This window comes from Monopterus albus, unplaced genomic scaffold (assembly GCF_001952655.1).
Source record: "Monopterus albus unplaced genomic scaffold, M_albus_1.0 scaffold119.1, whole genome shotgun sequence".
Lineage (NCBI taxonomy): Eukaryota > Metazoa > Chordata > Actinopteri > Synbranchiformes > Synbranchidae > Monopterus > Monopterus albus.
In genome coordinates this window covers 1,050,994-1,064,322 of record NW_018127999.1, presented here as the reverse complement: position 1 = coordinate 1,064,322, position 13,329 = coordinate 1,050,994, and the positions used below count along the sequence as shown (strand labels likewise).

Sequence of the window (13,329 nt, the reverse complement as noted above, 5' to 3'; positions counted from 1 at the left end):
TTTTAGTTTTTTCAGTATCACATAGAAAACATTATCGCTTTTTGTCTGTGAGTTAAAGAGGAGCACACCTTGAAGAGGGCAGCACATTATTATTATTATTTATTAATAACAACAGAAACCAGGAAGCCATTTTAGCCTACTCGGTGGCCTCAGTGGCCTTACTAACCGTGTGTGTCTCCTCCAGGTGTGGTTCAAAAACCGCCGGGCCAAGTGGCGGAAGCGGGAGCGGAACCAGCAGATGGACCTGTGCAAAAACAGCTACCTGCCGCAGTTCAGCGGCCTCATGCAGCCTTACGACGACATGTACCCGGCCTACACATACAACAACTGGACCAACAAGGGCCTCACCCCGGCGCCTCTGTCCACCAAGAACTTCACCTTCTTCAACTCCATGAGCCCCCTCACCTCGCAGTCCATGTTCTCGGCGCCAAACTCCATCTCCTCCATGAGCATGGCGTCTGGGATGGGCCACTCCGCCGTGCCGGGCATGCCCACCCCGGGTCTAAACAACATCAGTAACCTGAACGGGATCGGCACGTCCGGCATCAACTCAGCCATGTCGTCGTCCGCGTGTCCGTACGGGCCTCCCGGCTCTCCGTACACCGTTTACCGGGACACTTGCAACTCCAGCCTGGCCACCCTCAGACTCAAATCCAAACAGCATCCAACCTTTGGATACAGCGGCCTGCAGAGCCCCGGCTCGAGCCTGAACGCGTGTCAGTACAACAGCTGACGGGCCAAACGCGGGGCCTTCATGTTACCAATATAAATATGTATGTGAGAAACGGACACGGTGTCGAGAGCGCTACCTGCGGAAGGGGACAACAAAGACAACTAAACTGGACGAGTTGCAAACATTTTTCAAAAAAGAAAAACAGGATTATGCGGGTTATATGTGTTTACCAATGAACTTGCACAGCAGTTGAAATGTCCAGGTTTTTTGGATTTTTTAAATGATGAAGACGTGTTACCTTGCTGCATTGTACATGTATAAATGTAAATATATACAGGTCTAACATATTAAACACGATGGGATTTTTTTTTTTGTGCGCATGTTTGCTTTTGAAGACTGACCCGACCAACATAAGGATCTAAACAATGTCGTGCTTATTAAGAATCCAGACTCAGTGAGAGAAAAGAGGACCTCTAACCTGTACATATTCTATACTGCTTCCGTGTGCTTTCTATGCAGGGTGCCACCACGACGCCTCCCCTTCACTGACTGTCAACTGTTTTTCACTTTGTTTATTCCAATAGAAAATCCCGCATGTTTACCTTGAGTGCAACGTGTTTTGTACGTTAATGTAAGACTCTGCAGACGTTCATCAGTCTAAGCTGTATACAAAAGGTGATTCAAAGTCCTCATGTGTTTATGGTAACGTTTGTTTGAATAAACTTCAGGAAAAGAGAGGTTTATTTCAAGTATGTTTCAGGCGAGTCTTTGTGTAACGAGAGGAGCCGCGGTTGTCCACTTTCCCCCAGGAAGGAGCGAAATAAAGAACTTGGCTAAATATCCGCAGCATATTGATCCACTCAGTTTAAAAAGATTATCTCAGAATAGAAAGAGGTTTAAGGATCACTGGGACTAGCCAGTAGTGATCTGGGCTTTAGCAAAGTATGACTTTTTACTTTTATGATTTTTAAACGATTTATTTTCGTTATTACATCAGACTTTTTTCACATTTTGCAAACTTCCAGACCTCATCTAAACTTCTGTAGGAATTAAGGTAACTGTCTAAAGCCTTTTAATATTATGCTGTGGTCATTTTGTGAGAGTGACCGTTATATTTTTCCCACTCAGGGACAAAATAGTCCTCTGGTGTGATGTATTTTCTAAGGATTTATGATTATCTTTATTTGATCGTGGCCCTCACCACACTACAATAACACACAAGATTAAATTTGGGCTCGTTCAGGCTGAGGTTTGGCAGGAGCCCACTTCTCTTCGTGGGTCCAACCCCGTCTTAAGTAAAACACTGGTCTGATGATTAAACGTAACCTGCAGTTTTGACATGAAATAACAGGTTATACGTGAGTGGGAACCGTTTATTTTCTCCGTCTATTTGAGCTGTGAAACAGAAGTTTGTCCGTGAAAATGAATTCAATCAGTGCCCTATCTTGTTTTCTGACACCTGCACAAATCTCCATATCTATATTACTCCCCATTAGGCTGATATTAGCGCGCTGCACAGTGACTGTGCGCCTTAACTGATAGTGCGCTGTGAGGGAGGATGTTAAGATTAGAGGCAACGCTTTAATAAACCATCACAGGTAGAACAGTCTTCAAATGACTAGTAAAACTGTCTGTGATACGGGAAGAATTAACACACGGTTTAAATGCTGCTGCTGCAGGTCTACGGTGTGACAGCGGGTAAACCACAGCGAGCTGATCCTACCATCAGTGTCTGGACTCCAACGTTTATAGCCCCTCGTTCCTGCTTTACATGTTACATGTACTTAAAAGTAACTTTATCTTTACTGCATTGTGCACCCTGTTGTATTAGCGCTCCCGTAATACTCCTACAGAATATTTTAACCATAACCTCACAGCAAATCCTAACGGTGGCACTTTGGTAATTGTTCTCCTACTATCGCTATTGCTTTTGTAACATTTTACCATGGCTTGTAGTGTGTCTGTGGCACGTAACTGGTTTATTAAACTCAAGTTGTCTTTCTGGAAAATTTTCTTAAACTGATATTCCTATAAAATCTCACAATAGCTCCTGACACTCCAAAAGTCAGTTTTCTCACGGTGGCTTCTTTGTGATCATCCTCTTAAAGAATCTCAATAATAGTCTTAATATTTTATTTTTATTTGCAGTGTGTCTGTGACAGCAATTTAAACTTAAAGGTGCCTTTGGAAACATAGTAGGGACCATAATATTCATATTATATTTGACCATAAAAACATTGTGTGTGACACACAAAAGCGAGTTGTGTCACCTTATGGTGGCATTTTGGAAATAAACTTCCCATAATACATCTAAAATACTCCAATAGCCTAATACTTCATATTTGCTTGATATTTACAGTGAGTTTACATTAAACCTAAAGTGCCTCTAAAGTCTCTTACCATAGTGTGTCTGGCATTCAAATGAATTGTTTTGACCTAATGGTGTTTTTAGCATTTCAATACTAAGCTCATATTTTATCTTGGCTATATTTTTCTCGACTTAAAAGTGACTTATTTACTCTAGAGTTTCTCCTATAGTAACTTTACATATTTTTATTGAACCTTAAAGTATCAATATGTCAAAGTGAGTTTATCTGGCTGCTTTTTGGGGCCAATTTATCTCATAATGGCTCAATAATATTTTATTGTAACATGTAGGCTGGTGAATCTGTGGCCCTTAGATGAGTTTATGACTATGTAGAGAAGATGATTTTAACATTGTGAGCCTGACACCCCAGTATGCCAATATCTAGTATAACACTGGCATCTTCTGTGACATCTGTAATATTTAAGGTTCGTTTGTTTTAGCCCCCATAATAATAAGAAATCTTTTATAATAGCGGCTGTTTCTATTCCTATAACTCAGGGGTGGCCAATCCCGGGTGTCGAGGGCCACTGCCCTGCTTGTTTTCCATCTATCCCTGCCCGCTGCTGATGACCTGGATCAGGTGTGTTCACTCAGTCAGAAGCTGGAAGATACCAATTCACTTCGCCTTTCCTCACGCCGCCTTCATTTAAGATGGTATCCTCCAGTTTGAGATCGACTGAACATACCTGATCCAGGTAAGCAGCAGTGGGTAGGGCAGGGAGGGTTGGAACCCGAGCAGGGCAGCGGCCCTCGGGGACCGGGATTGCCACTATAACTCTGTAACTTTAATTCTTTCACAGGATCGCTGAAGGCTTTTATCACGGAGCTTCTTCATTCACAACAAGTCACAACAGTAACACTAGCGGTGCGCGCGGCTGCAAATTCTTTCCTTGGGCGCGCCCCCGTGCACGGTAGTGGGAGAAAGTTTACTCAGGGCGGGCATGCGCACTGGCTGAAATTGCAGCTATCCGCTTTGATTTTGAAAAGTCTGACGGGAGGACGAAGCGTGCCCGCGGCCCCGAGCCATTCTTAAGAAAAGCAAAGCGTGCACACTGTAAATGTTACCCATAATACTTATAAATAAGACAGCGCCGCACCGTGAACGCGCCTGCAGATAGAGGGCAAAGTTTAACACGCAGCTTTATAACCGGTAAACTAGTGTTTCTCTGTAACGAGTCCTCCACTTCCTAAGATTTATTAGAGAACAGAATAGGTTGGACAGCTGTGTATGTTTTGGATATCTCTCACATCAAAACCACTTATGAGTACACAATGACAATTCTGTGCACAAGTGTAAGAAAATATCAACTACAGATGAAAAGATGAGAACAAGTTAGACAAGAAATTCATCAAATCCTATTTTAATCATTAAATAACCGAGTAATTTATAAGAAGAAAGGCAAATTTCTTCTGGTTCCAGCTTTCAGTTGTGAAGATGTGCTGCTTTGCTGTGTCTTACCTCACTGTAAATTTAATGTTTGTTTTTTTATGTTTTGCAAGACTGGACTCAGCAAGTATTGCAAATTAACTGCAATGTAAAATGAAGATGAAATGCAACAAGACTCCACACTATTGCTACCGGAAAAACTCAAGCAGCAAACCTTGGTTGTAAATGCATACCTCAATTTTAATATGTAGATGAAAATACTGGTTTTTCACAAGGCCCCTACAGAATCTAACTGTGCTCCGGCCACACTGCTGTTCTGAGATAAATCTGGATTACCAGCCAGACAAAACCCCAGGGGCTCAAAACTTAAATGCACCACGAGTCAGTTGGTTTATGATCAAGAAATGCACAAAAGCAGCTCTTGCATTTTGGCCCTGGTGTTGTAGCCGAGTCATCAAAGCCTGACTTTTGTTATTTTACTTTTCACTGGTGCACATTCTTTAATAGGCTGTGTTTAATTAATTAGATTAGCTAACCGTAATCTCGGTGGAAGGGTACGCACGATGCACAGAGGGTGTTAGGTGGTGAGTCAGTAGGGGCTTATGTTTTGCCCTGGTGTCCCCTAAGGGGTAACTGTGTTTATGAGAGAATCAAATATGCTCAATGGCTGCATATTTAGCAGACATCCCTGTTTTTATACACAAAACCAAAAATAATGTACCCAAAATTTTAATAAAGTGACATTTACAATCCAAATCAGTGTCACAGGGGTTGATATGTATTTGTGTTTTTACATTAAAAGTGAAATGCAAGTCCTGTAGCAGTGTCTTTTGTGTGGGAAACTCTTTGGAGCCACAGTTACATGTCGGAACCAATTCTTATTGTTCGGGTTGTTCATTATGGCTCCAACGGCTCCAACATGAGCTTTCTGCATTGTTTTTTGTGAGATGTTTAAATGGACATCCACAAATGACAGTCGTGTCTTTAGCACATTAACACATGTATATATGGGGGCCTTTTCTTTTTAGGAGGGTCTATAACCAAAAACAACTACAAAACAAGAAAATAATCCAGATTATTGTGGCAATGGCAAACAAAAGTCAGGTTTGGGGAGTTTTTCTAAAGCTTGTGTGTATTTTGTGGTGAAAATGGTATGGAGTTTTTAGCACTTGGACATGTGTCACCCATCACAAATGAACTGAAAAGGAAAAAAGGCAGCTTTCCTGTTGTGTGTGCTAGCCTGCTACAAAATGCAAAACATCTGCTGCAGTTATCCGGGGATCTTAAAGTGCTCTGCACGGACAGAATCAGAAGACAGAGCTTTTAAACAATGTATAATTTGTCAAGGTTGTGTGAAGACCACATCTAACACAGACCAAAACACACCTAAACTATTGCCCCCTAGCTCAAAGCATCCCACAGGTGGGATGGTTTGAAGGAGGCAGCCCCCACCCTCACTGTCAAGACTGACAGCCTTCATTAAGGTGAGACAGCTACTAGCCACAATTACATATCACTGAAACATCTGACAGGCAGAAAACCACTACATGTATATAGCAACAGGCAGAATGTCACCATATTTCTCTGACTGGCACTGAAAATTCTGTACAACCCCGCCCATCTGGTGCACCCTATTTAACAAAACAAGAGCTGCTAAACCAACCTTAATGATGGCTGCAGTGCTGCTGGGCTTCTGATGCCAGGCCTCTGAAACAACTCATCCTGAAACCTGCATGACAGCTGCCGCATCCTACAAACACAGCAAGTCCTTGTTTACATCCAAACATGTAGTTTATCCAGAAGAACATTCCCAGGCTCTGTGATATAACAATACTGGCCCTGTAATCAAACAATAGGAGTAGGGACCTTTATCCTTTTTTAAGGAGAGTGACAGTTACAGTATATCTCTGCTGCACCCCAAAACAAGTCAGCCATCCACACAAATCAGCATTTTGGATGTTGTTTCTAATCTTCCATTTCTATTAGTTTTTGCCTGGTATGATAGTAAAACTGCAAAAAACTATGATCTTCCAATCAATCAATAAAAGCAGAAACTTACTGTGATTGATGACCTTTTATAAATTTATTTCCAGTGGGTTTCAAGTCTATGCAGACTGATTTTGGTACCATGCTAAAAAAAATCAAACAAAAGCTACAGCTGCTTGGAAAATAGAAAAAAAAGTACGGTGGTACTGTTTTTTTGTTGCACTGTACAATATACATGTTTTTAATAAATGACAATTAATTTGCTGTCTAGTGCTGTGTTGCTAACGCTGATGTTTGGGAGTGGAAAACCCCTCTTTTACAATTTTTCAAAGCTCAGACTTGCAGAGAACAAAAACCGCTTCATGCAGAAGTGAAGCAACAGGCTGAATCCTGAAGTGCTTCTCACATTTGATTGCTTTTGGATTACTGTTGCCATGAAACTCATATCACAAACAGTAACTCAAGATGTTGCACATTTTGCTTGCTTCAAACACACTGAGTTATAGCATAACCCTTTTCAGTTTTTACTCCAGTTAAATCACTGTTTGGCTTTCTGTCCAGTGTCGTGTGTCATTGTGGCACAGACTCACCGCAGTTTAGCTAAACTGTCATGGGTTATAAAGCTTTGGTAACTGCCAGTAGTGAGTTTCACGACTGACCACTTCTGACTTGCAAGCTGCATATACTTCAAGTCACATGTCAATTTGTCCTTATACAACTGCTGTCCAAGCTGGAATTTAAGAAATACAATCCAGATCAGAAAACTTAGGATCTGCTTAAGAAATTTAGAAATAATTTTGCTGATTAAATGCAAACGGTTACAGGTTTCAAGAGTCAGATTTAATACACTATCCCACTTTTAGCTCCAGGTGAGGGACATGTTACTGCTTCAACATACAGTCATGTTTTAGACAGCAGTGCGCTTCAGACAGTTTGGGGAAGGCTCTTTCCTGTTGACAGGGTCCATGACAGTGGCCCATGCACGTAGAAGCTGTTTTTCTAGTTTGGTGTGGAAGAACTGGATGAGCATGCACAGAGCCGCAATCTTAGTGGTCGACCTCAGTAATGCTCTGCAGCCAGGTTTCCCAGCTGTCCCAGAGGATTAACATGGTTCTTGAATGAAATACTCTATCCAGTACAGGTGTAATATTCAGATGCACACTTTGTATAATTTGTACAGGAATGATATGATAGCAGACATACTTCATGAAGTTTACACTGTAATGAAGTGCTAGCTTTTTTTTCTTACCACACTCTTCTAGTGGAGTGAAACCAACATTTAAAGTCACTATCTGTTCATCATACCGATCTACTGTGTAAACAATGACACTACCAGTGGCATTTTCCCTGGACAAATGCTGCAACAAAGATAATTAATTTTACCTGTTCAACTCCAGAAGCAGGACATCCTATTTTCATGTCCCAGATTTCACTGTGTTCTGTCGTTTTGTGATGCGTGATCCACGTGAGCTGCACAATCAAACTCAAACCTCACAGTCTCTGAATGTTTCTTCCTTCCTGTGAACACATCATTTATTTTCAGAGGGGAAGTCATTGATTTAAGTCTTTGAAACCACTAGTAATTAAATACATTTACTCAAGTACTGTGGTAGCTTTTATTTTAAGTATACTTTAATGCCAATTCTTTTTTATTTAAGTAGCATTTTGAATACAGTATTTTTACAGTTGTATTGCTACTTTTACTTAAGTAAAAATGTGAATACCTTTCCCACCTCTGCACTTATCACAACTATACAAGTTTGGCCTGAGAACTTACTGTTGCCCATTGTTCAGACCTGTGTCCAGACACTATCACACTGAGCTCCAGCTAAAACTCTACATGGCTTCAAGTATTCAGGAAATTAAAAGAGAAATACAGCATTAAAGCAATCCACAAAGTGAATCTTATTTCAGTGGAATCTCCACTTTTAGTGAGTTATGATGATCCCAGACATAAGTAGACAGAGTACACAAGTTGAATGTAGCCCGTATGATGTAAAGGCAAAACAGTTTCACCTTCACAGCAACTGGAATTTCACAGAAACTCACTTGGTGTTAAAAAGATAATTGCCCCAAACTTCTCATTTACAGCACATTTCAGAGTCACTTGATATCATGTGGCGTATACAAGTTGGGCCGGTATGAGGTGAGCGCTTTGATACAATAGTATGCGTGATAACAAAAATGGACTACTGACAATACAAAAACTGGACCGGCCCATCCCAGTGTCACACCAGCTCACATTTATTTCTAAACTACTTAAGCAACTGTTTATATAAACATACATCCAGGATGTGGGATGAGAAAACTTGTTTTACTGCAGACACAGGGATTTTGTAGATGCTACTCAATTTCATAGTGTTACATTTCATTGTACGTGCGTATTGTTGTGATGACTGTGTTACATACTGTCGCAGGACTGATGAGTTCTTGGCAGGAAGTCAGTGCAACACAAAGTATAATAATTACATAGCTTCAGATGAACCAGTACCACAGCCAGATTAAGCTTAGCTCTACTAGCATCTGCTAGCATAGTTGCAATATAACCTTCTTCTTCTAATATCACAGGCAAATAAAATTTGCTGGATTGTTTTTAAACTGCCAGTTGACGAAGAAAGTTTCATACAGCTGGCTAAACCACAGTGACCAGGTCTCAAAGGACCTTTTTCCCTTCTCACAGCCCCTTTCCCTTTTAGAGTTGTCGACATAGAAACACAGTGTCAGTCTATCTGCTCTCTTGCCCGCTCTTTCTGCCACTATCTACCTTTTTCTTACAAATGGTGCAGCAGTATCAAGACACCGACTTACCTTTGTTATAAATCTTCTTTCTGGTCCTCAGGCAAAAGGATTTAACAAGCATCTGTTACCTATTCATACTTCCTTGTTCTACCATGTTTGAATAAAGGAGGGAGGTGTCTGTCTGTTTTGGATGATATTGGCGTTTTTCTGAAGCTCGTGGTTATTTTTACATTTGACAGTGAAATTTCTTCTGTTCATGTGAACAAAACAGTTTGGATTGTAAATATCTGTGTAGTCAAATAGTCTGTTTGTCTGTATGTGGTTTATAGTAAGCTCCCCCTACAAGTGGTATAGTCCACTTCAATTAGATATTTTGGAGGCTATAAAAGGGCCTGGACCTGGGAGGTGCTAGAGGGACTGGTCCATACTTCACCTAAAAGCTGTTTGCCAACATTAAAGAATAGCAGAAGCAGCAGAAGCAGCAGAAGCAGCAGAAGCAGCAGAAGCAGCAGAAGCAGCAGAAGCAGCAGAAGCAGCAGAAGCAGCAGAAGCAGCAGAAAAAAACAAAAAAAAACAAAAAGGGTGTTGGGAGGTTTCAGTACATCCAGTAATCATCCAGATCTGCTTTATGATGAATAATATATCAAAGGAAAAAGAGGAAAAGCATAATGTGGAGGAAATTAAATCCACTCTGGCAACAAGTTAGAAATAAGACAACAAAAGAAAGACACACACTCAATCCAAATACAGCTCATATGGTGAGATGTAATGAAATGAGCAGGTAACAATAAACAGACTGAGAATTGGGCCTTTCATTATTGAAATCATCTGAAAGGCCACTGTGACCAGTAGAATAATGGGCTGAAGACACAAAAGGACAAGAAATGATTTTACAATTACAGAAATTAGAGTGAGTAAAAACCACAGTACAGTATTTTGGATTGTGAAGGCCTGCCCCTGCTTCATTTTGAAATCTTAGTTAAATAAAGACGTAGTTTCTAAACATGACAGTGTATATTGGACTTCCTTTGTGCCACAGAGCTCAAGTGCAAAAACTATTAAAAACACAGTTATGCACATCTTCTTTCATGAACATGAAAATTGTAGTGTACCACATATAGTGCACATCCTGCTGCTGTAAATACTTGTCAAGAAATATTTATTAATCTGCAGCTGAAAATAATCCACAAAAATGCACTAACTGCTATATCAAGCCGATGTTTGTTGTGCTGCAAAGAAATACACTTTGATTTATGACAACATACTGGACCCCACTGTCAACACTGGATAACAGTTTGGCCAATATGTGCATGCTGTTGCAAGCCCGAGTACAACAGCATAAATTACTATAATTATATGAGTCCTGAGAAAATGATGCAATTACTGCCTATACTCTGTCTTTGTACCACAGTAATTCTGACAAAGCTGACACATGATGGTCATTTTAGGATTAGAGGTGGTGCTGAGTCAAGTTGCGGTGACTTTCTTAGTCTAGTTTTTTATGTTTCTGTGCACAGAAACATTTCTGTGCTTAACACACATTAAAGAGAGCTGTGCGTGACTGAATCCTACTGTATGAAGGCTCTGGTTCAACAGAATTTATTCATATATTTAAAAAACACTAAATATCTGACTTCATAACTCATTAAAATGCCCTCACAGTGGTGGTGTGTTCACAGTTTGCGTACCTCCAGGTGCAGGGATAAAAACAAAAATCCTGAGCTTAACTGTTACTCTTTTGGAAACACTCACTTTGTTGACATAAAGAATTCTGGGAGATGTAGGAAGTGACTACCTGAAGCGGATGGCGTGACAGAGTGCAGCTACACTGAACACCCTATGCAGTGAAGATCCATGAGCATTAATCTAATGTTGTTGATTTACTTTACTTTCCAAACTACAATTTATAAAATGTGTAATACATTTCTATGTGACTGTTTTGCATGTGTGTGCACAGGAAATAATCTGAAAACATCAAGTTTGGAGCCTTTGGAGTTTCATAATGAAAAAAAGCTGTCGCTCAGGACTGTGATGTGTTTCCCTGTTGTGTTTTTAATCGTTATTGAACAACAGAGATCTATGACACAAACGAACAAGCTGATCCAGGACTGACAGCTGACAGACATTAACCGTGAGCAGAAGCAGTTGGTTTTAGGTGCTGTATGAAAATTTCTGGAAATACTATTAATATAGAGAATGACCAGCCTAATCCGTACAGCTAAACTAAGTGAATATAGTAACCATTACAGCAGTTGTACAACGTCAAAGAGTTGATCGCATTATTACAGACTCTTGGTCTTTTCAACAATGCCTACACTATTTAGATAGCTTCTTATTTTCTTCTTTCACTTAAAGTTTAAAAAACTTGTCTTTCAGTTGGAAGAAGACGACGTGAAACTGAGATTTATCAGCAAAACAGACCAGAATGCTTCTGTTCACACAGAAGAGAACAGTCAGTGAGCATTCAGTTGTCACTGCGGCACCACATGAGGAGTTATACTAGCAGGGTCCATTTGATCAAATAACAAATGTCATACAAATGTTAAGTTTGTAGTTATGTTTTGACATCATACACACACTGTGGTCGCTGTCAACGGTGTGTCTGCAGCTAATCCCACAACAGACAAGCCCACATGCTAAACACTGGCCTGCACTCTCCCCTGGAGACTCCAAAAACAGACTTAAGTCAAGATTGACTTTTTATGACCTTGCTATCTTTATTTGGCAGTATCAGATTTCAACTACTGGTCCCCCATGTCCATCTGCCAGGGAGCGAAACTGCAATTCACACACTAGAGGAAAAATATGGGCTGCTATCATGAACGGCAGCTACGTGGAAAAAGCCCAGAAAGATTCTTCTCTCAATCAGTGTTGAAGCCCTGCTCCACCGCTCTCCTTTCCCTTCTGCTGTTTATGGTCAGGAGAATTACTATTTTTCCATCTCAAGATCTACACAAGAAGGCATCCTCCACCTGCCCCATCCCAGCAATTCTTCACTCTGTTCTTTTCCACTTTTTTCTCTTTGTCATTAAGTCATCTCATCCTGCCCCCTCACCCCCAATTCTCTGCTTCTTCTTTCTTCCTCATTCCCTCTATTGTCTGTTTCCTGTGTATGTGCAGGTTGGACTGCTGGCTGTGCAGAATTAGTAGGTGAAGCTGAAAAGGATTAAGGCCCCACAATCCAGGGAGTTTACTAATGGGAGGGCTGGCGTGGCGGCTTGCTGCTCCTGGCCATCAGCTGAGGCCAATTATCTGAAGGGGCCACATCTGGTCTGGCCCAGCTTGGCCTTGTAGCAATGGCTGCCCTCCTCGTTCTCAAGAGGACAGAGGTTGGCCCAGCGGCTAATCAATTAGTTGATCCACAAAAATGAATTAATTACCATTTGATAATAATTTAAGCCATGTGCCAAGGAAAACTGCCAAACATACACTGGGTCCAGATCCTCAGTTGTGAGGATTCAAATGTAAAAAGAACATTTAGATAGTTTGTTGGATGAGAATTAGAACCTGTCACCTTGGGCTCTGAGAAACTGTGACTTTATGCCTTGAAGGTCCATCATTCAAGACCAACACCCTAAGGGGCAATAAAACTTTGTGATAAGAGTAACAGAGTACTGAATTACAGTAATGTGATTATTTTTTAACACATAAGCAAAGGTGGAAAGTAACTAAGTACATTTACTCAAGTACTGTACTTCACTACATCTCAGCAAAAAAAGTACTTTACTTGCTTTAATTGTAAAAATGTTTTGATCATTTGTTACTAGTTACTATTCAGAATGAGATTAATTAAACAAAATATAGTGTAATGATAAGGCCTTACTGATCCTTGATGAAAAATTCACAAGCTACCCAGTAGTAAAGTACTTATAAGCACATAAGATGAAAATGAGCCTTTACCAGCTGCAACACTAAATGTGATGTGCACAATATTACATCACTAATCAATAATATACACATATTTATATATAATAATCATAATAATATAATTAATGTGAAATGTGCTAATCTGAGTACTTCAACCACCACTGAATGTAAGAGGTTACATTTGGCAGTTTTACTCACAGTAAAAGTACTACTTCCACCACCACTGACCTGGTTTCTACACACATCCATAGAAATCACAGGAGCTGCTGAAGATGAAGTGCTGTCAGACTGATGTGTTCACCAAATGAG

General features: G+C 40.5%; 1 protein-coding gene across 2 annotated transcripts in view; it reads left to right on the top strand.

Annotated features, from left to right (window-relative positions):
* pitx1 (paired-like homeodomain 1) overlaps positions 1-2,658 on the top strand; it is a 17,923-nt gene extending 15,265 nt beyond the window's left edge. For both annotated transcript variants that reach the window (XM_020611992.1, XM_020611991.1), the window contains exon 6: positions 185-2,658. In XM_020611992.1, coding sequence (XP_020467648.1) covers positions 185-733 — 549 coding nt within the window. In that variant the 3' untranslated portion in view covers positions 734-2,658. The remainder of the gene's footprint in view (positions 1-184) is intronic.
* The last annotated feature ends 10,671 nt before the right edge of the window (positions 2,659-13,329 follow it).